Source organism: Jatropha curcas, chromosome 2 (genome assembly GCF_041381405.1).
Source record: "Jatropha curcas cultivar XTBG-Jc1 chromosome 2, XTBG_Jcur_1.0, whole genome shotgun sequence".
Taxonomy (NCBI): domain Eukaryota; kingdom Viridiplantae; phylum Streptophyta; class Magnoliopsida; order Malpighiales; family Euphorbiaceae; genus Jatropha; species Jatropha curcas.
Genome location: NC_143152.1, coordinates 30,921,432 through 30,943,865, shown reverse-complemented (window position 1 = coordinate 30,943,865; position 22,434 = coordinate 30,921,432). Strand labels below are relative to the sequence as shown.

Here is a 22,434-nt window from a genome sequence, read left to right as displayed (position 1 = left end):
TTGAATACTGAAATACATAAATAAATAAATAAATAGATAAGCTAAGTTGTTAATGAAAGTCATTTCCTGCTACCCCTTCTACGTACCAAGTAATTATTTATTTATTTATTATTATTATGATTTTAACATATTTTTAACTATAAAAATATTTATCAAAATTTGTATTTGTCAAATAATGAAATAAATGTAAGAATGCTGTTTAAGAAAAATTAAACATAATTTGATTAGGAGTGAAGACAATATTGATGCATAATAATTGACGATTAATTATCGAAAAATGATGCAAAATAATTATTTCATCATTAAAAAAAATAAAAAAATAAAATAAAAACTTGAAAATAAGACAAGATCAGCTGAATCCCCCGCCTGTCGGTGTTCATGGTTGGTGGTAAAGAGATGGGATCTTGGGAATTAAAAGTTAATAATGAATTGTAAACGATGATAGTTTTATCTACAAATTCAGAAAATTCGAAATCTAAAATTTACTTCATAGAATCACAGGTAAAATTTAATAATAACGAATGGAACCATTATCTATTTTAATAAAACTAGGTTTTAATCTTAATGTTTTTGAAGATCAGTTGTTGTCATTTTCACTTCATCTTTTAATTAATCCAAGACCTTACTCAAAAGTCATTAATTAATAAGTGTAAGGAAGTACTTCCCTATGGTTAAGTTAAGCCTCTTTCTCACTATTTTCTTATAAATACCAGACTCTTTCTTCACATCTGACTCAAAACATCCTTAATCACACTTCTTCACAATCTTTCTCTTGTTGTCTCTGAAGCAAAGATCAATGTCGTCACATAATGTGGTTCAAGTGGTTACTGAAGAAAATGGCAACAAGAAAATGAAATGTGAGGTAGGAGAGTGCAAGAAAATAAAAGGTAACGTCATTTTGAAGAAGAAGAAGACTGTTTTGCTGGGTATCAATGACCCTCAAGCGTCTCTTCATGATTTCTTTGACGGGTTAAGGGGCCGGAGAGTCTCTTTGCAACTCATAAGTGCTGTTAATGGTGACCCTGGTAAAGTTTCTTTTTAACTTCGTTATTTTTCACCTTGCAAATGAATAAAGAGATCTTAGTTCCTATGGGTGCAAAAATAACTAATGAACATGTGCAGAAGATGGACATCGAGGCAAACTAGGACACCCTGTATACTTGGAGAAATGGAATACATCGGACTCCATTAAAGCCAGTAAAAGAAATTTCCAGATTACATTTGACTGGGAGGAGGACATTGGAATTCCAGGGGCGTTCACTGTAAGAAATAATCACCATACTGAATTCTACCTGGAGAGTCTCACACTTGAAGATGTTCCTGGCCATGGCTCCATCCATTTTGTTTGCAACTCATGGATTTACCCTGCAGAAAATCATGAAAAGGATCGTGTTTTCTTTCCTAACAAGGTCAAGATTTTCCATTTTCCTTTCATTTCGTATGGTATCTGCAGCTAAAAACTAATACTTCAGCAACTCAGTCATATATCAGTATAGTTAGTAGTGATTCCCGATAGTTCATTAATTAGATTTATCTTTCATATTGAGTATTAGGGAAAAAGGCTAATTATATTACCTGTACCTTCATTAGAGGATTTGGTTCTTGGCAATTACTATGTTGGCAAGTTAAAACTGCAATGCACTTTTTTTTAGCTAAAAATTGTTCTTTAGATAGCAAATAGTGCAGAAGTTTAGTTGTGAATAATGTTTAATTTTATGATAATAATGAAGGCATATATTCCCCAAAAGACACCAACACCTTTGCACAAGTACAGAGAAGAAGAACTGGAGAATTTAAGAGGAAGTGGAAAAGGAGAGCTTCAGGAAGCTGACAGGGTTTATGACTATGCATACTACAATGACTTGGGAGATCCTGATAAAGATCCAAAATATGCCCGTCCAACTCTTGGCGGGTCAACTGAGCATCCTTATCCTCGCAGAGTAAGAACAGGCCGAGAACCAATGAAGACAGGTTAGAAAATTCTGCAGGAAAATTTGACATTAAATTGTTGATTTTGCAAAATAATGTTCAGAATATAAAGGCTAGTGTCCCATTTTATCTTAAACAGATCCTGACTGTGAGAGTAGATTACCTCCTCATAAGAGCTTAAGCATTTATGTTCCAAGAGACGAACAATTTGGTCATTCCAAGAAGAAAGAATTCATTGTTAATTCACTCAAATCTTTAGCTCAAATTATTGGACCTGGGTTAGAAGCTGTGTTTGGTGGAGAGTTTGACAATCACAATAACATGTTAAGTCTCTTTGAAGGAGGAATCAAAGTACCTGATGACCCTTTACATGATGTTGTAGCTAACAACAATCCCCTGAAGATATTTAAGGCGATATTTCGAAGTGATGAAGGATCTGTATTCAAATTTCCAGTGCCTCATGTGATTAAAGGTATTGGATTTTATTTGGGAGTCAAATTTATGAACGTGTGTTACATGGTTTTCTTCCAATACTGCTTAATTGTGGAATTATACTGATTTGAGCAGAAGATAAATCTGCATGGATGAGTGATGAGGAATTTGCTAGAGAAATGCTAGCTGGTTTAAATCCTGTCAATATTCGTCGTCTCGAGGTTAGCACAATCTCCTTAGCAAAGTTTTCTTTTGCTATTGCATGCCATAGAAAGTACATAAATGCTAGAGAAACTTGGTACACAGGAATTCCCTCCCAGAAGCAAGCTAAACCCTGAACAATATGGTAATCAGAACAGTTCAATAAAGAAGGAGAACATAGAGCATAATCTAAGTGGAATGAGTATATACGAGGTATGTTTCCTAATTTACTTCTGTTTCACAGTATTGTGTCTCAATCTATCAGTTTATGGACGTTTGTGCTTTATTTTAAGAACACAGCAGGCGATAAAGAAGAACAAGTTATTCATATTGGATTACCATGATGCACTGATGCCACACCTGAGGCAGATAAATAGCAGTTCCTCAAAGATTTATGCATCAAGAACATTTCTTTTCTTGAAAGAAGATGGAACCTTGAAGCCACTGGCAATTGAATTAAGCTTGCCTCATTGTGAGGGATACCAATTTGGAGCAGTAAGCAATGTATACACTCCTGCTGAACATGGTATCGAAGGTTCCATTTGGCAATTGGCTAAAGCTTATGTGTCCGTAAATGATTCAGGATTTCATCAGCTGATTAGTCACTGGTAAAATATCAAATTTCAATGTAAGCTTATAGATAACAAGTAGCAACATATATGGGGGTATTGAGTGACTTCATACTTTTTGTTGCAGGTTGAACACGCATGCAGTAATTGAACCATTTATAATCGCAACAAATAGGCAGCTAAGCGTACTTCATCCAGTTCATAAGCTTTTGCATCCTCATTTTCGTGACACGCTGTTTATAAATGCATTAGCTAGACAAGTTCTCATTAGTGCTGGAGGAATGCTGGAGTCAACCGTTTTTCCAGGAGAATATGCTATGCAAATGTCTTCTGCAGTCTACAAAGACTGGATTTTTACTGATCAAGCACTTCCTAAAGATCTCAAGAAGAGGTAAATTTTGGTTCTCTGTCTCTTGTTGAAATTAGAGATAGAAATGAGTATAACAAATCAGGATAAATTTTGGTTCTATGATACTCATTATATTGTTTTCTGCAGAGGAATGGCAGTTGAGGACGAGAATTCACCTTATGGTCTTCGTCTAGTCATAGAAGACTACCCTTATGCAGTTGATGGGCTTGAGATATGGTCAGCAATCAAAAAATGGGTTAAAGGGTATTGCTCCTTCTACTACGAGTCCAATGAAATGGTTCAAAACGACACTGAACTCCAATCCTGGTGGAAGGAACTCCAAGAGGAAGGCCATGGCGACAAGAATGGCGAACCGTGGTGGTCGAGGATGCAAACTTGTGAAGAACTAATGGAAACATGCTCTATCATCATATGGATCGCTTCTGCTCTCCATGCAGCAGTCAATTTCGGACAGTATCCTTTTGCAGGTTATCTCCCGAACCGCCCAACCATCAGCCGCAGGTGGATGCCTGAAAAAGGCTCTGCTGAGTATAAGGAACTTGAATTAAATCCTGAAGTTGTTTTCTTCCAAACAATCACAGCCAAACCACAGGCACTTCTGGGCATTGCCCTTATAGAAATATTGTCAAGGCATTCATCAGATGAGGTATATCTTGATCAGCGGACACCTGGATGGACTTCAGATAAGGAGCCATTGCAAGAATTTAAGAAATTTCAAGATACATTGAAAGAAATTGGGGAAAGAATTTTAGAAAGAAATGGAGATAGAAAACTAAAGAACCGTTTTGGACCTGTCAATATGCCTTATACTCTGCTCTTTCCAACAAGCGAAGAAGGACTTACTTGCCAGGGGATTCCCAATAGTATTTCAATTTAAAGCTACTATAGCTCTAAAGACCTTGTTGTTATTCTTGTTTACAGTTTGATGGTTTCTACAAAATTTGTAGCTTCAAATGTTCTATCTAGTTGGTTAGTTTCCTGATGCACTACTTAAAATTCAGAAAAAATATACAAAGATAGCAAGAAAAAGTTTCAACTAGATTATTCATATTTTTTTTTTCTTTTTTGAAAAGTTGATTATTTCATAATAAACCTCATACATTGCTATGCTATTAAACATTTATTAATAATTATAATTAACAATTTTTTTTAGCTGTATGCATAATGTTATTATGTCAAAATAGAATAACTTATTTAAATCTATCTTTACATCAATTAAACGAATGGTAGTTTTTTCAAATGGTAATTATGCAGTTTATCGACCAACGAAGAGTGATCTGCAAAACAGTAGTTAATTTCTCACTTGAAGCATATTATTTGATTGAATTTGCAATTTATTTTCTTCTAATAATCAACATTGCACAAGCATGTACAGTAATATCAGTTTCCTAATGTAAGTTCAATCCTGGAAAATAGGAAAGGTCGAGTCAAAAAATTCCTTTGGATCCGTTGATTCTTAGCTAGACAGCAAGAAAAAGAGCTCCTGAGTGCCAATATTCCCCTGTTCCCAATAATTACGCTTCATCATAAGGCACACAGCCCTATTATCTATTTCTAGCTCGCTACATCATGATCAGGTCCAACAAAATTTCAAGGGGTATAAAAAGCAGCCACTTGATTACAACTCTGTTTCATCCGTTCTCGGTCGCTTTGCAGATGCTGGACTACACTCATTGTCTTCTGGGTCAAAACCCTTACAAGTTTTGTTTTCCTGGACCTTTTGCTTTTTGCTTACACTTTGGAAACTTTCTTCCAGTGCAGAGCCAGCATCGTTTCCATCAAACCCTGTTTTGGCATTATCCTGCTGAGAGACTTCTGATTTATTATTTCCAGGTTGTTGCACTAAATTTGACTGTGGCAGAGAAGGGTCATCCACAGGGGAAGAGGAAGAATCCTTGGATTTTTCTTCCTCCATCTTTCTTTGTTTTTCAAACATCATTTGAAGATACCTCCCTTGTTCCTCAATTCTCAATTGTAAATTTCTCTGAATCTGTCAGGATAAAGAAAATCAATACCAGCAAATATGACAAAACTGTAATCATAGAAATCATGCAAGCATTATTGCATATGCATCATAGTTTTGCCAATTATCATTGAGATAACACTAAGACTGGGCATTTGTAAAGCATAATCCTGAACGTTAATCTATATTATCCTAATAATCTAATCCAGCTCATAAGAAAATAACCACAATTTCGGTAATAGCAATTCCTCCACATAGAAAGAAACCATCAAAGCAGTGAAATTTCTTTCAAATCAAAAACTTTAAGGTGAAGTAAAGTTTATTAACAAATTCAGTTGCCAAGGAAGAACAAAAAAGAACCACATTTTTCATGATTTGATACACACTTACAGACTAGAAGGCTTAACTCAATATTATGAAGGTTTCCAAAAAGCAAGAAATAAAAATCCAAATGTTAGCATAAATGAAAAAGAAGAAACAGTCGTCTATTCTTGAATTATAGCCTTAATTACTTAATTGTTCACGCACTTCCAAACTGAAGAGAGAAATTGAAGCTCATCAAATACCAACAGCATACCTCAAGCTGTTCATGGAGTCGCTTCTGAACCTCCATTTGCAATCGCAATGCTTCAGTGATCCCCATGCTCCTATTTTGACCAAAGTTCAGCATAAAATCAGCCCAATGTTTCATTCTTGCACAAGATAAATACAAAAAGAATATGTAGAGTAACTATTATGACATATGAAGCCCAAACACATAGCCCCATACTGCCATACATCATTCTCAAATAAATGGTAGAAACCACTATGGAAAAAGAATGGCTTGAGAAAAAAACTAATTTTGCAAGATGGTCAAGAAAAAAAATACTGGCAGTAAAATCTATAGCTATAAATTGCAGGCATATAGTTGAACGTCCAGTACCACAACATTATTTAGTGAAATATCAGCAAGTGCTTTAACTAAAAACAGGGGATGAGTACACCCTGAAATTCTTGGTCGATTTGAAATAACTTACGTTTTCAAGTCAAGAGATTTCATTTCATCAATAGGATTCAACTTTTTCTCTGAAGATCCTGAAAAATGAAGATAATAATGAACTTCAAATAATTGCATGTTAAACACAACTTGTTCATTTAAAAGAAGAAGTATATTTAGGAAGAAGGAACACTATGAAGTAATGCATTACATCATTCCACAACGCTTCAAAATAAAAACATATGGAACGCAAAAATAGCAAAGAAACGTCAAGGTGAAATACTTTGGACTAATATTGGGAGGCTAGCAAGTCTCATGTCAGAAAGAAGAAAAGGAGATAGGAATAGTTACCTTCAGATGACTCTGGTTTATATCTTGCCGTTCTGTACTTCTGAAATTTGAAAAGCAAAAAGCTAAATTAATAACAGTTACAACTAGCTTCTGACAGGAAACAAAATAAATTGTCAAGTGTTGAAGACCAAAGAAAATTTGCATACCTGCAAGTGGCTTTTAACATGGTAGATGGTCAAGCCCTCAACATTCATGAGCTTTAAGACACCCTTTGGAGTAGCTCCTGTAGTTTAAGAATCTAAGTCAACATGACAAGAATTTTCATGGCCCTAAGATTTCTAGATAGTAAAGTATAACCAGGAGAACTACATACGTTCACTACCACCAAGCTTGTTGACAGCTTCTACAAAAGCATCATGAAGTTCAGGTGTCCAACGCATCCGGGTTTTTGCTGCAGGTGCAGCAGATGTTGGGTTAGCAGCAGTATATGTTTCTCCACTGGATACCACTTGATGCTGATGTATTTGGGGTTGCACTGAGATTCCAGAAGGTGATTTCAGCACCTGGTACATCAGTTACAATTAAAGAAAAGTGAGAACTAAAAGAAGATTTTTAGAAGCTTGAGGAGTTGGTTCAGTTTGTTCATCAGCCAATACTAAAGTAAATGAAATAATCTAATTGTTTTACCGAAAGCAGAAAATTCGAGTAGTAGCAGCATAACTACTAACAAACATAAACTACATAGTTTGCCAAACACTTCATAGAATACATATAGAAAATCTTTTTTTTCTTACTTTCAAATAGAGAGAGATGGGAGAAGGAGGGAGGGGAATTTCACTAAATAAACATGGAACACCATGGAAGTCGTTGGAATGAGATTTATGCTCCACATACTGAAAATGTATGCACTAAAACAATATTAGACAAAGGACTCAACCTTTTGTTTGGCATCTGTAGCATTAGCATCATTAAGAATTTCACTCCAATTTGGTTCCAGATCATCATCAACAGAGATCAACTGATCTGCCCAATCCTGCCAATCTGCCTTCTTAGAAATGTCCTCAGATGAAATTACACCAATATTACTTTCCACTTGCCCATTCTGGACAGGGATATTTTCTGGAAAATCAAGCAAGTCATGAAGAGGATCTATAGACCAGGACATATTGTTATTTTCTTCAGGATCAGTCATTAGTGCTGTGGGTTGCACGTCTGAATGGGAAGAACCGGTTGGTGCCCCTAACAAAGGTCCTCCGTCACTTGATGACTTAGCAATGAATGGATAATTCTGAGACTGCACTCTGCGTGGTGAAGAGAAAGAAGAATGAACTTGATTGAGAAATCTCAAAGATGATGAAGACAAGTGCCCAGTTGTCCCAATATTAGGACCCAGTGAAGATGCCTGTTGGGATACTGGACCTTTTGTCAGTTCTCTTTCTGAAGAAACTTGAAAAGAATCAGGTAATTTAGGGTATTTCTCTTCGAGAGGGGTAGGAAGAACTGGAAAAGATGCTGACATTGCTAGTCAGCTGCTTTGCACATGATCCCTGAGCAAGCACAACATAGTAATTATTGCTGTAAGCAGAGAATCAAAAACAGTGTCAGCAAGGGTGAAAATTTGAACCGCAGCATGAGTGACAAAAAAAAAAAGAACAGTCCAAAACAGAGAAAATGATTCTACTCAAGGAAGCTGCTAATTGAAAAGAAAATGCTTGGAACACCAAAAGTCCAATTTTAATTTCCACAATTAATATCCACTATTAGCTAGGAAATGGAAAAGCAAAGTGGATTATAATGACATACACACTGAATGCCTCCAGTAAATAAAATTGAGAATGAAACAGTTGTCTCAAAAGTTTAGAACATTCGTCAGGTTATACATGCGTATTAAATGTCTAGAGGAGACAAAAATACCAGAGACAAAATCAATCAGAATATAAAGCATCCAAAAATACCAGTTAGAATGATTGCAAAAACATAAAACGGGTACACAATCCGTACTACCATCAAGTAAATTCCTCAAAGACAATCACTAAAATTAATGCATTTAGGCAAAAGAAAGCGATAAATTGAGCTTATAAGATCACTATTGGAAACTCAAATCTTAATTATCATGACTAAAAATTTCTTATCAAAACCGCAATTTCAACATTCACCATCCCATACCAACTCTAGCCATTGATTTCCTACTCAATTCATGAAAGAAACATATAAAAGACACAACCCACAAGGTGTGACACTCTCAATTTATTGATGAAAACAACCAAAGCCACTCTACAACACAGGATAGAAAATTAAGTTATTGTATAGCAGAAACAGCTAAACCCCAATTGGCAATCAAATAAACAACTCAAATCCACTACAGGAAGCACAAGAGGGAAAAGGGATGAAAGCTAAAATGGCTTAAACCAATCAAAAAATTGAGAAAAAAAAAAATACAGACTTGAAAATCTGAACTCAGAAACTCAAAAAATGAGTAAAGAAAAAATCTTACCTAAAATAGAGATGTGGGTATCAACAAAGGTGGCGATTGGATAAGAACCCAATCTTCTGGAGGCTAAAAACGCAATGAAAAGGAGGAATATTGACAGACGATATGGCTTTTGTCTTCTTGAATTCAGCAATCTCACGAATGCTCTCTTTCTCTCACTGCCTCCCGAGGGAATACGTATTTGGCTTTTATCTGTCTCGCTATCATTGCTAGCTAGGAAATGTCTTTTGTACTATTTAACAAAATTATAAAATTAATATACTAATTAATCATTAGCCGTTGATTTCTTTTTGGTTAAAATTTTTTGCGGTGGTGATTGGTGTTGATGTGGAAGATTGTGAAGGGCTGCTATAGAAATAGAAATGGAAGAAGAATGGGAGAGGAGTGGGGCCCAAAAAAAGTAGTGGTTTCTTTTGGTACTTTGCATTTTTCATCAAGTCCACTTGGCTTTTGCTTTTTCGAGTTCGTAAGTTTATATGAAACTTGGTCAAAACAAAATTCTTGTTGGGTTACTTCTAACCAAAATAATAATAATAATAATAATTTAAAAAATGCTTATTACCAAGAGTTACCAAAAGTGTGACGGAACAAAAGAGGGTTTAACTTGTTTAATGATAGTATTATGAAATTTGAATTAAGTTTTTCGAATAAATAAAATGTCTCATTTGATATTATCCATTTCAAACAAAACTCTAGAAATTACAATTTGAAGCTCAAAAAAAAAAAAAAAAAAAAAAAAAGAAAGAAAGAGTATGGGAGTGCAATGTCCAATTTTAAATCTGAAATCCACTTCTGCATTGAAACTTCAAATGATTGGATAATACAAACAATCATTTAAGATTTCCTAGGAAGGAATTGATGTTGATAGAAAAATAGAATATAATTAAAATAAAAGCCATATTAATAGAAATAGAACTAAAAATACATAGAATTGGAGATGCTCGCATGCAAAGCAAGCGCTCTACCGTTTGAGCTACATCCCCACATGTCCATTGACGTGAGTACAACTATATATAACAAAATATACTGATTCAATTTTAAACAAGGAATATTTCTTATATACAATTAGACAATAATGCCAGTGTATAGGGGGGAAAAAAAAAAAAGACAATGTTTATAAACATATTAATTGCCTTTCAAAAAATAAAAAACATATTAATTGGCCTTAATAATTATAAATGATAAAATAAAAACGCAAAAATTTATGGTTAGTTGAAATGTCGACATATTTCTTGTATGAAAAAGAATAAATGCTGTTGCTCTTTTATAGTGGAATATGTCGTGACATTGAAAAGGAATCCATATGTTTTGTCTAACTTGTTTTTATGTAATCTGTCACTTCATAAGTTCGATGTCATTGCTGAAGCCCACTGAGTCAATTTATATGTGAAAAGTTAAAACAACGATTTAGCAATCCAAGCACGCACAATGCTTGAACCAGCAAAATATATTGCCAACAATTCGTGTAGAGTGTCAAAAAATTTGAGTACTGAATATAACAAAAAAAATTAAAATTTAAAAAGACCATGTAAAACTTGTTCTCTAAGCAAAATTTGTCTCTCCAAATTAATCAAGAGATTAGTGTCTTCGCCGTGCAAAATCAGTAGCTTGAAAATTGTTGGAAAGACTTTACTTGAATACCGTCTGACTTTACCTGAATACCACTCCATGTATGACCATGGACACACACATGCAAACCAAAAAATTTTAGTTTGATTAATTAATCTGTTCAGTATCAAAGGTCATGGCATTCTTCAAATAATTTAATTTCTCCAATTGATTGATTGTCATCTTTCCGCAGTTGAACTTCTGCGCCTGGAATAAGAGGAGTATATAAAAGAACTAAATTAGAATCTCTGCTTCTATTCACTTGCAATTAAACTAAATAGTTCCAACCTTTACCCTTTCAGATCTCGGCAAGAAGCACTTCCACAACAACATTGAAATGCCTTTATTGGATGATCATGATCATCGAAGTCAATCCCATAATCCTGCAAACAATTTATTTCTTGGAAATTATCATAAATTTTCTACAAAATTTCGACTGCAGTGTTTTCATTTCTAACAAAATCAAACCATTTTCAAATGTATATCATACATTCAGGTCTGTTCAGAGGCAAAATTAGTTGTTTTGATAGATATTAGTTGTTTTAGTAGCGTTTATCTGTTAGTTGTTTTAGTAGTTCTTTGCAAAATGCTAAAAACTAAATATTATATGAGTCAATAAAACGCTATCATCTCTAGAAGCTAGTTCAAACGTTATGTTACCAAATACTATAAAAGACAGTGTTTAGCGTTTGACTAGTCAAAATGCTAAAAGCTACATAAAAAGTTGTGTCGAACACAGCCTTCCAGCTTTTACTCTCATGTCAATCTTTGCTTAGAAAAATGGAACTGAGAAAAAATTATAGAACAGGCATCTCCATCAGATTTCAAGATGTATACAGATTTCAAACGGTACTAAATCTCACTTACCCAAGTCAGTTCTTCAAATGCACGCACTTCTCTTGTAGTGAAAAAGGCAAGCTGCATTAAGGATCACAAGCAAGCTCTTAAAAAATACACTTAGAGAACAGGGTTGGTGTGCAACTTGCTCCCTCTTTAAGCTAAAAAACTAACATAGGCATCAAGACATGTGAAAATAAAGCCAGAAAGAGATACTACTTACATGATAATAGTGCCGGTCAGGTGTCTCCACCTGGACTGGAATATCAATCAAGTTTGCATCATTACATCTGTAAAAGGTGAGGTCAAACGCTGATAATGACAGAGAATAACTAAAAGGGAAAATGTGAGAGGCAACGTGCAGTGATTGAAGACAATGCAACACAAAATCAATGTTAAAGGCCTCACTCAACGTCAAAATTGAAAAATGAAAGTTATACCAGTTAATCTTGTCTACTTTATTGCAAAACTTGATCTTCTCTATTCTATTGCTGTTTGGATTGAGCAAACTTAGTTGCATAATCATTTACAGGTGCTTATTTCTTATGTGAAAAGGAAAGTGCAGAACAGTGTCTGTCAAGACATTTAGCACTAAAGATATAGAAAGAACATAAACACAACAGTAGGTAATGTGAAAACATAATAGGCGAGCAAAATTCAATTTATAGCAAGTAGCATGTGAAGCTAAGAGTGTCACCTATGATTAATAAACCTTGCAACATTTCCACTGAAAGTTGCATCCAAACAAAGTGCTTCATCATCCCTTAGGACTCTTTCTGAACCCCAGTCCGCATCAAGTGTAACTGGATATGTATGCCTGTCACTGCCACTATTCTGCATGTTCCTATCATATAATTCAGTGTTCGTCAATATTTCCCCAACATATTCACACACAAAGGTTCCTTCAGGCAAGTCGTTAAGCGTTCTTACACCCCAGCCTTTATCTTCATGAGTCAAAAATACCTGGGGCATAAAATATCATTTAGAGAAATCGAAAAAATGCTAACAAAAACCAATCTTATAAGTTAAAACATTCAGCTAGAAACACAAAGAAAAACAAACCACAATAAAAAGTGAAAGCCAACTAGCCTTAATATGATAGCAGGAAGCAAGTACTTTTCATGGAGGACAATATCAAGATTGTGTACATTCTATAGAAGTTCCAAAAAATTGCATGAACTAAATATACGTGTGAGAAGGCAACCAAATAATGGCTGTGTGAATTCCTTTCCAGCATAGAATTCTACCAGTAAGTATATAAGTGATCATGCCCTCTTCTGGATGTGTTGATTAACTGAATATATTATGCATAAACAAACACAAGCAGAAAGGGAGATACATCCATAAATCTATCTATATAGGTAGTAGAAAGAAAACTTTTTCCTCAATGTTGAAGACTTCATATTAAATCTCATACCCACCTCTCACACCTCTTCTTTTATTTAAGGTGGGGGAGGGGGTATTGGAATATTTGTCTGGACGCTACTAACCTCGGAGAATCATTGAACTTCATACAGGGTATAAGTCATTCAAAAATTAACGCATAATTCTGTAAAATCATTTCAAAGTTATTCTTACTTGAAGTTGCTTCCTAAATTGTAACACCAGATTAATGAGCACATAGATAACGGGAAAGCTTGATGCTATCAGAACCATTGTTAAAGATTTTAAAATGTGTACCTGCAAGTTGCAGGTAATACCCCGTTGTATTATTCGATTTCCACAGTTCATGTCACATCCACATTTCATCCAACACTCTTTAATAAACTTTCTAACCAAGTGACCCTTGCATTTTTTGTATCTCTCCAATGGACAATATTCTTGGCAAAACACAAAATTTTTTATATGAGGGTCTCGTTTCGTTGAAACACTCTCTCTTAAAAACTCTTGTGTTAGCAGGCCTTGTTGAGTATAAGCGAACTCTCCCCTAGTTTCACGAGCACATGCACACGGCAGTTGATGCGACAGACAATCTCCTGAACAACCTGAACAGCAATCTTCATCTGCAATCCGAGCAAGTGATATTTGCATGCAAGCATTCTGATAAATAATATTCTGTGGCATGTAAGTAAACTTTGGAATATCGTCATTCCCTACTTCAGCTATCAATGAAATCTGGACATTTTCTGAACCTTTCGTTATGTCATTTAACTTTTTGATGGATTTCTTCACATCAATAGCAGTTGTCCCCTGCTGCACATTTACCAAATTATGGAAATTTGAAAACCTGCAGGGTTTTGAAGCCTTCCCTTTCAAGGCCTGATCAGAACTTGCCTTCCTGTTTGACCCTACACTATGAAAGGGATCGCCCACTTTCCTGACTACAGGAGAGTTATCTGCAACTGGCCAATTGGAGGAAACAGTACCTAGTTCCAAGTACAAATCACAGAAGTCTTTCAATAACTTCATCACAGAAAACTGCGGTGAGACAAGTTTGTGCATCCTTAGATATCTATCCTCCAAAGTTTTCAGAACTGCATTAATTTCTGGAACTTGAAAATTTGATTGTTGAACTGCAAAATCACAATTCAGCAATATTTTCACTTGTTGCAGAGTTGATGAAGCAATTGCAAAGTTGCTCTCGCACAGTGTACTTTCAGTGGATCCTGAACATGAAGCATCATACTGAGATGTCAAGCAACTCAATGCTTTGTTACCAGTTGAAAAACCCTCAAATATAAGTAGACTATCTAAACAAGGCACTAGAAAGTCAGAAAAAAAAAAAAAATCAAAACAGCAATTGACAACAGACAGCATATAAATTCAACAGGAATAGGATGTTCGAATAAATAAGACCTGCAACACTTCAAAAAATAAGTCTGACGAGCATGTTCCAACTGTTAACAGTCCAAATTCAGAATAACAAGAATCCATGTATAGACATTTGTCCCTTAAAAAAAAAATTGATGGCTTAAATCACCCAATGGCAAGCTTGAGAGAGAGCTCAAGGAACCGGAAAAAAAAAAAAAAAAAAACAGTACATGTAATATCTGGCTAGGTTACAGCATTCAACAAACTCCTCTAAAATAATTCATATGCATAAACATGTTCTGCAATCATATGACTCCAAACCAGTATTGAAGAACCCTCAAATATAAGTAGTTATCTAAACAAGGCACTAGAAAGTCAGAAAAAAAAAAAAAATCAAAACAGCAATTGAAAACAGACAGCATATAAATTAAACAGGAATAGTATGTTCGAATAAATAAGACCTGCAACACTTAAAAAAAAAAGTCTGACGAGCATGTTCCAATGGTTAACAATCCAAATTCAGAATAACAAGAACAATCCATATATAGACATTTGTCCCTTCAAAAAAAAGATTGATGGCTTAAGTCACCCAATGGCAAGCTTGAGAGAGCTCAAGCAACCGGAAAAAAAAAAAAAAAAAAAAAAAAAGAACAGTACATGTAATATCTGGCTAGGTTACAGCATTCAACACAACTCCTCTAAAATAATTCATATGCATAAATATGTTCTGCAATCATATGACTCCAAACCAGTACCTATGTGTAGAACTGTAGAGGGTTCTGCAAAATCATCTGATTTGATTTCTTCAATTCTGCCTTTAAAATGATCTCTGCCATGATAATCACTGGGAACAATTTTCCCCTGGTACAACAAGACAAGCCACATTTAACAATTTGTTGTTTAGAATACGCAGGGCATAGTGCCCTCCTAAAAAATGAATCTGTCAGAATTAGGATCCCTCTCTCTCAGACTTACCTGTCTCTGAGGAAAAACAGAACTCAATTCAATTCTCTTATGCCTTCCAGCTTCAGAGCATAGTTGAGAGGACTCCCTTGTTCTTGGTTTCAGAATAGTCGTTGATAGGCCACCCTCTACTTTTACAGATATGATTTGGCTCAGATTACCTGCTGTAGAAGAAGACTGATCTTCTTGCTCTTCAAAATGCAGTCTCTTAGAAGGTCTTTCACATGCATTATCTTTGTCAAGATTTTCTTTCTTATCCTCAATTTCCTATTCAGAGAAGGCAATAAAAAATCCATTAAAGAAAACAAAAAAAGATTTTTCCTTTATTATTAGGAATTTGAACTGCACAAAAGTCACTGTTGTCATAAATTCCATCTTCCAAGGCCCGAGAGAATTGATGGATGATTGAAAGATAATTAATTTATATATAAAGACAGGATATTGTAGACATGCATCAGAATATTGATCGAAGCACCTTATTTTCCCTAAACTCAAAAATTGCATCTATGAGTGCCCGATAGTCTTCTGCTTCTATAAGTTCCCAGTTCTTATCATACACCTTCAATAGACCCTTCAGCACTGGCTTCACTTCTTCGTCAGAAATATCTAGAGCTCTTGTTGCCTTAAAGGCGTTGCGAACTCTCTCCTTCATTATTTAAGATAAGAAACACCTCTTAAGTTTTTTTATAAGTACCCATAAGTAGAATGATCATTCTATTACATGCTATTGTATGTTAAGAGGTAACCTGCATTAGCAAGGCCTGGGAGAGCAACTTTTATGCCCTATAAAATTTGAAACGCAGTCAATCTTTTGGGGAATATCCAAGCAAATAACTAATACAGAGAAAGTCAAGAAACAAATATGGTTGGAATCATTCTGGAAAAATTCTTTGATTATCCTCTGCATAGTAAGATTAACCAACTATAATTGAAAGAAGGAAAAGAAACTCAAGTCATATACCAAGTACAAAAACAACTATAAAAAAGTGATAACATATCTCAATTTTAAACAGATGCACCTTCAACAAACACTCAACCACATCAATTGCATAAGAATAAAAACAATTAATCACTCTGCAAGACACATCTTATTGAAGATGACATGGTAAGAAGATGAAAAATGCATGCCTTCACTAAAGGAGTTACCACATCTTATTGAACCTCTCAGCAAGCAATTAAAAGAAACGAAGCAGCTATTATCAAAAGATAAAGGAAATATTTTTAATGGAGAAGGCAACTATCGAACTATCAGATTTATGAATATATTTTGAAAATCTGATCCAACACTTCAACTAACAAAATATTTTAATGCAAATACTTTGTTTACTGTCAATAAACAAACAGAGTTCAGTTGCAGTTTTGTTACTGAAAAAATGCACGCAAAATGAACAATGCAATAGTCGTGATCGAAGTGTACTTTTCTTTGTTACCGAACAGACTAAAAAGTCCAACACTTTGGGGAAAAAAAAATACGTCGGGGAAAATAGAAAATCTCAATAATAAATATTCTGTTTGATTACCGAGAATGTGCAGAGAAAAAAAAATCGCCAAACAAAAAGTACAACTACTTTTGGCCTGACGGTCAAATATTTATTTTATTCATACAAATAATAATAATATATAATGAAATGTTAAACTCCAACTCTAGTAATAACATTAACACGGTGTTATTCATCCCTTCAAAGTTTCCTAGCAGCCAAACAGAAAAAGAAAAATCTGCGATATCTGAGAAAATGAAGGAAAAGGAATTATTACTCGGTGAGATTCGAATCGTTGTTTTGTTCAGTATGAGGGGAAAAGAATCACTCTGATGACAATGGAGGGCCTTTATATAGGACGGATGGAACTAGAATAATAAATAAATAATGTAATATAAATTTTTTTTCCAAAATATATATATATATATATTGCCGTGGAAGTTGCAGGGTTTCTATGACCTTGGGATTAGAACAGAAGAAGGAAGAGTATGGGTTGGCGACGGAATGTCTAAAAAAAGAGGCGGCGCATGCGGGGGGCAAACGTGTAAATACCCCAGAAGATAGAGATACTATTAAGTATTCGTTCTCTTTGCACCAATCATTGCTCATTCATAGTATGAAAATCTAAAAAAAAAAAGAGGATATTAACATTTTTTATTATTTCTTTCTTTTTTTGCATAATTTTAAATTGTAAAACAATTTATGAAATTTGATAGTAAGGTTTACTAAGTCGGTACATAAATAGTCTAATTTTATTTTTAGAATTGATACATTTAAATCAATAAATAGTATGTTGTGGGGTCCCTCCGACATGTGGGACCCACAGTCATTTTGAAAAGAAATAAAAAAACACGTAGTCAAAGAAGACTGCACACGAAAAAAAAAAGAAAATGTGAAATTTTGCAAGCGCATCCAATCAGTGGACGCGTAATTAACGCGTCCCCTTTTCCTATAAATAGGTTTTCCCTCATTGTTTTCGCCGAAATCCCCCCGGATCCGAAAATATCCTTTTTGTGGTTTTTGATAAAATGTTTTGTTTTGATGCAGTACCGATAAATCGGTCTTATAAACAATTTTGAGTCGCCACCCATTATTTAGGCAATGAGACCGTTTTTATAAAAATGACTTCATTTTGAACCCAATTTTGTTTTAAGGCCAAATTATTTTAAAAGACTGGTCAGGCGCACCAATGCGATTCTGGGTAAGGGAATTGGGTACGTCGGCCCGTTGAAAGCCGAAGCCCGGAAAACCGGCCTCTATTAACCTATGATTTCTAATTTATTTTAGTTAGAAAAAGCCAAATCATTTATTTATTTAAACCCAACCCAAATAAATAGGACCGAGTTCCTATTTAGAAAATTATTTAATCGTCCCAATCAAATCTAATTATCACATAACAATTATTCAAATTAAAGCAATTAAATCAAAGCAATCAAACCAAATAAATAAAAGACCCGCTCTTGCCTTATGGTTCAAGGCAGGCAACAAACCGAAAAATAAATCAAATAAATAAAAGACCCGCTCTTGCCTTATGGTTCAAGGCGGGTAACAAACCAGATCCAAAAATACATATATAAATCGAATCAAAAATTAAATCCATAAACCAATAAAAATTCATACAAATAATAAAATAATAAAATTCATACAAATAAATATATATAATCACATTTTAGTATTTTAAACTTAATTAAACTGTGATCTGTTCATAATTGGCCTTTATTGAAGAAATTAAATTTTATTTATGTGTAAAATCTATTATTTTATTTATTATACATTTTTTATTTCTGGAAATCGGATGAACAGTAATGAACAGTAATGAATAGTATGTGAACAGTAATGAACAGTATGTAAATAGTGTGTGAACAGTATTGATTTCTGAAAAATTGAAGAACAGATACTGTTCATCGATTATTTCTGGGAAAATTGATGAACAGTTACTGTTCATTGAACAAACAGTTACTGTTCATCGATTATTTCTGGGAAACTTGACGAACAGTTACTGTTCATTGATGAACAGCATCGTGATTTTTACCCAGAATTCATTTTAAGTGATTTTTTACATCATTTCTTGTTTAAATATGTTTTGAGGACATATAAAATAGCCAAATGTGAACAGAATACAATTTAAAGAATGTTAAATTACTAAAATCACAAAAATATGTAAAAAACACAAAAATATGTAAAGAAAAAATACAAAAATGTTAAGAAAATTACCTGATCCTCAGATTGAGGATTGTAAATGGATCAAATGTCTCCAGAAGCTTTGTTTCCAAGGATTGATGTGTTCTTTTTTATCTTTTAATTTTTCTTTTTATGGTTAAAATCACCAAAAATTGATATCTAATGCCAAATTCTCTTCAAATCAACTCATAAGAATTTTTTGGAGAGAAATGTTGGCAGCACAGCGTATTTTTTAGGGTTTTTGGAGTTGTGAAGTTGTAGATTGTGAGGTTGTGAAGAGTGAAGAAGTGTAGAGAAAGAGATGAATTTATAGAGCTAGGTTAAGACTGTAGCAGCTACTGTAGCACGCGTCTTTTTTTTTATTATTATTATTATTTATTATTATTATTATTATTATTTTTTACATCCTTGGATTAAAAGACGTCTAGATAGCATTAAGACAATCCATATCCTAGTGTCCTCATTGAATCAGGCGGGGCATAAAAAACACGTGTCAACACTCATCAACACACATCAGAAAGAAGGAAAAAAAAATGTACAGAGAGTTATCTAGTTTTAAAAAGGGTTGTCTAAAACTGAGGGAAAAAATAGTGAGGAAATTATTATGGAGTGTTTTTGAGGAACACTTTGAGTGCCACTATTTTGGTATTACTCTCTTTGTGTACCTACTATTTTTTTAATAGTGGAAGAATGATTCGGAGTTTGTCCCGTGGACGTCACACTAAACAGTTGAGGGTGAACCACATAAATTTCTGTGTGTCACAATTTTTATTATTCCATTGCGTTAATTTTCTCTTAATTTTTTGTGAGGGCCTAAAAAGTGGTATCAGAGCTGAAGCAAGTGGTACCTGAGGCCCAACAACTGGTATCAGAGCTGATGCCTAACAACTAGTATCAGAGCTAATGCCCAACAACTGGTATCAGAGCTGATGCCTAACAACTAGTATCAGAGCCGAAGGTTTCGGCAAGTCCAGCTGGTCAGATTACGGTACCGGATCCGTGGATATATTTTAAAAATAAATATACCACGACGAAGAGAAAATTACGACGAGTCCATTGGTGCTGTCCGCTTGGAAAGACGTTGCAGAATCGACTTAATGATGAATAGTAAAATAGAACAGTACTATTGGCATTACTGTTGCTTAAGCCTAGCACTATTCACGCATCGTACTATTCACGTGTACAGTACTATTCATGCATACAGTTACTATTCGAATATATTGTTACTACTGTTCATGCATACATTAAATCTGATTCATTCAGATTTGTGTGGACCATTGACAATGTCATATGGTGGAAATCAATATTTTGTGATATTTATCGATGACCATTCTAGGAAGACCTGGGTATACACATTGAAGTCTTCTAAACCTGGTTCAAAGACAGACAGGCAAGAAGCTGAAGTGTATCAGGACAGATCATGGTGGTGAGAATACACTGGGCCATTTGATGCTTTCTGCAAAAAGCATGGCATTCGACATCAAACGACACCTCCGAAGACGCCGCAACTGAACAGTTTGGCTGAGAGGATGAACAAAACTTTGAGGGAGAGAGTCAGATGTTTACTCACATGCAAAGTTGTCTAAAAGATTTGGGGTGAATTCTGCAAAGAGCATGGCATTCGACATCAAACGACACTACCCAAGACGCCGCAACTGAACAGTTTGGCTGAGAGGATGAACAGAACTTTGAGGGAGAGAGTCAGATATTTACTCACATGCAAAGTTGTTTAAAAGATTTGGGGTGAAGCTTTACTCACAGCAGTTCCCCGTTCACTCTGTTTCCTTCTATAGTATGATACTCCAGATAGAGTATGGTTAGGAACTGATGTTTCCTATGATCATTTGCGGTGTTTGGTTGCAAAGCCTTCGTGCATATCCCAAAGGATGAACGATCTAAGCTTGATGTCAAGACTAGACAGTGTGTATTCATTGGCTATGGCCAAGACCAATTTGGCTATAAGTTTTATGACCCAATCCAGAAGACGATTATAAGAAATCGTGATGTTATATTTGTTAAAGATCAAACAATTGAAAATGTTGAAGCAGAGTGCCAATAGATATGATGAAGACTCAACAAACATACAGAGAGTCCCTCGAATAGAACGCAGACAAATTGGAGATGAAGAAAATGTTTCATAAGAACAAGTGCCAGAGTTAGAAAATCTAGAAGTTCCTAATCAGAATGAACCAAATAAAGATTATGGTGTTCATGTTCAACCACCAGCACCGGAAGGTTCTCAAACATTAAGAAGATCTAGTAGAGTCTGACAACCATCTACTAGATATCCAGTCAATGAGTATGTACTAACGACTGACAAGGGAGAACCTAAAAGTTTTGAAGAAGCTATGGAAATGAACACAAGAGGAACTGGATTGAAGCCATGCAAGATGAAATGAAGTCCTTACATGAGGATGAAACATTTAAGCTGGTGAAGTTGCCCAAAGGGAAGAAAGCTTTGAAGAACAAGTGGGTGTTCAGGATCAAGCAGGAAGAACACAGCTCCCAACCACGATTCAAAGCTAGACTGATTGTGAAAAGATTCAATCAAAGAAAGGGTATTGATTTTGATATTTTCACCAGTTGTGAAAATGACATCCATTCGAACAGTGCTCGAAATGGCCACCAAATTTGAACTGGAAATCGAGCAAATGGATCGAAAGACTACCTTCCTACATGGAGATGTGGAAAAAGAAACATACATGGAGCAACCATAGGATTTCGTAAAAAAAGAGGATTGTTTGCAAAATGAAGAAGAGCCTGTATGGCTTGAAGCAGGCACTGAGACAGTGGTACAAGAAGTTTGAGTCTGTTATGGGGGAGTATGGCTACAGAAAGACTACTTCAAATCACTATGTTTCTATGAAGAAATTCTCTGATGATGACTACATTGTTTTTGCTCTATGTGGTTAATATGTTGATTGTTGGTCAGAATTACTAGCTTAAAGATACAACTAAGTAAGTCTTTTGCTATGAAAGACTTGGGACCAACAAAGCAGATTCTTGGCATGAAGATTATAAGGAATCGAAGAGCCAAGAAATTATGGTTGTCACAGGAGAAGTACATTGAGAAAGTACTTCAAAGGTTTAGAATGGAGAATGCTAAAGCGATTAGTTGTCCTTTTACTAATCACTGTAAATTGAGTTCTAAATAGGGCCTTTCTACGGATGGATAGAAGGAAGAAAAGGAAAAGGTTCCATACGCTTCAACAGTTGGAAGCTTGATGTATGCTATAGTTTGTACACGGCTAGATATTGCTCACTTAGTTGAAGTAGTGAGTCGGTTTCTTTCAAATCCTGGAAGGAATATTGGACTGCAGTGAAATGAATTTTCAAAATATCCAATCACATTTGTAGGGGGAGTTGTGTCGTGGCAGTTAATATTACAGAAGTG

At 34.8% G+C, this 22,434-nt stretch overlaps 3 protein-coding genes across 7 annotated transcripts; 1 reads left to right on the top strand and 2 right to left on the bottom strand.

Annotated features, from left to right (window-relative positions):
* Positions 1 to 727: 727 nt before the first annotated feature.
* On the top strand, positions 728 to 4,540 carry LOC105647755 (putative linoleate 9S-lipoxygenase 5). Of its 2 annotated transcripts, none has more exons than XM_012233971.4 (9): positions 728 to 1,025; positions 1,123 to 1,409; positions 1,731 to 1,971; positions 2,069 to 2,401; positions 2,497 to 2,582; positions 2,668 to 2,775; positions 2,866 to 3,170; positions 3,259 to 3,522; positions 3,628 to 4,540. In XM_012233971.4, the coding sequence occupies exons 1-9, from the start codon at positions 797 to 799 to the stop codon at positions 4,376 to 4,378; spliced, it is 2,604 nt and encodes an 867-aa protein (XP_012089361.2). In that variant the 5' UTR covers positions 728 to 796; the 3' UTR covers positions 4,379 to 4,540. The 2 variants fall into 2 exon arrangements, with proteins under 2 accessions (XP_012089361.2, XP_020540254.1); XM_020684595.3 differs by having other exon boundaries at positions 2,863 to 3,170.
* A 252-nt stretch (positions 4,541 to 4,792) lies between these two features.
* On the bottom strand, positions 4,793 to 9,433 carry LOC105647757 (Homeodomain-like superfamily protein). 2 transcript variants are annotated; one of them, XM_012233972.4, is made up of 8 exons: positions 9,226 to 9,433; positions 7,669 to 8,306; positions 7,105 to 7,294; positions 6,938 to 7,014; positions 6,792 to 6,831; positions 6,481 to 6,538; positions 6,042 to 6,111; positions 4,793 to 5,491 (listed from the first exon to the last, which is right to left on the bottom strand). In XM_012233972.4, the coding sequence occupies exons 2-8, from the start codon at positions 8,248 to 8,250 to the stop codon at positions 5,120 to 5,122; spliced, it is 1,389 nt and encodes a 462-aa protein (XP_012089362.1). In that variant the 5' UTR covers positions 8,251 to 8,306; positions 9,226 to 9,433; the 3' UTR covers positions 4,793 to 5,119. The 2 variants fall into 2 exon arrangements, with proteins under 2 accessions (XP_012089362.1, XP_012089363.1); XM_012233973.4 differs by having other exon boundaries at positions 7,669 to 8,278.
* A 1,146-nt stretch (positions 9,434 to 10,579) lies between these two features.
* Positions 10,580 to 17,374, bottom strand: SUVR4 (SET-domain containing protein lysine methyltransferase family protein). 3 transcript variants are annotated; one of them, XM_089718157.1, is made up of 10 exons: positions 17,137 to 17,370; positions 15,857 to 16,164; positions 15,394 to 15,648; positions 15,174 to 15,279; positions 13,348 to 14,273; positions 12,365 to 12,630; positions 11,891 to 11,957; positions 11,698 to 11,748; positions 11,119 to 11,213; positions 10,580 to 11,037 (listed from the first exon to the last, which is right to left on the bottom strand). In XM_089718157.1, the coding sequence occupies exons 2-9, from the start codon at positions 16,031 to 16,033 to the stop codon at positions 11,121 to 11,123; spliced, it is 1,941 nt and encodes a 646-aa protein (XP_089574283.1). In that variant the 5' UTR covers positions 16,034 to 16,164; positions 17,137 to 17,370; the 3' UTR covers positions 10,580 to 11,037; positions 11,119 to 11,120. The 3 variants fall into 3 exon arrangements, 2 of the variants coding, with proteins under 2 accessions (XP_089574283.1, XP_089574282.1); XM_089718156.1 differs by having other exon boundaries at positions 11,125 to 11,213; positions 17,137 to 17,369; XR_016319652.1 differs by lacking the exon at positions 10,580 to 11,037 and having other exon boundaries at positions 11,125 to 11,213; positions 11,891 to 11,925; positions 17,137 to 17,374.
* Positions 17,375 to 22,434: the final 5,060 nt, after the last annotated feature.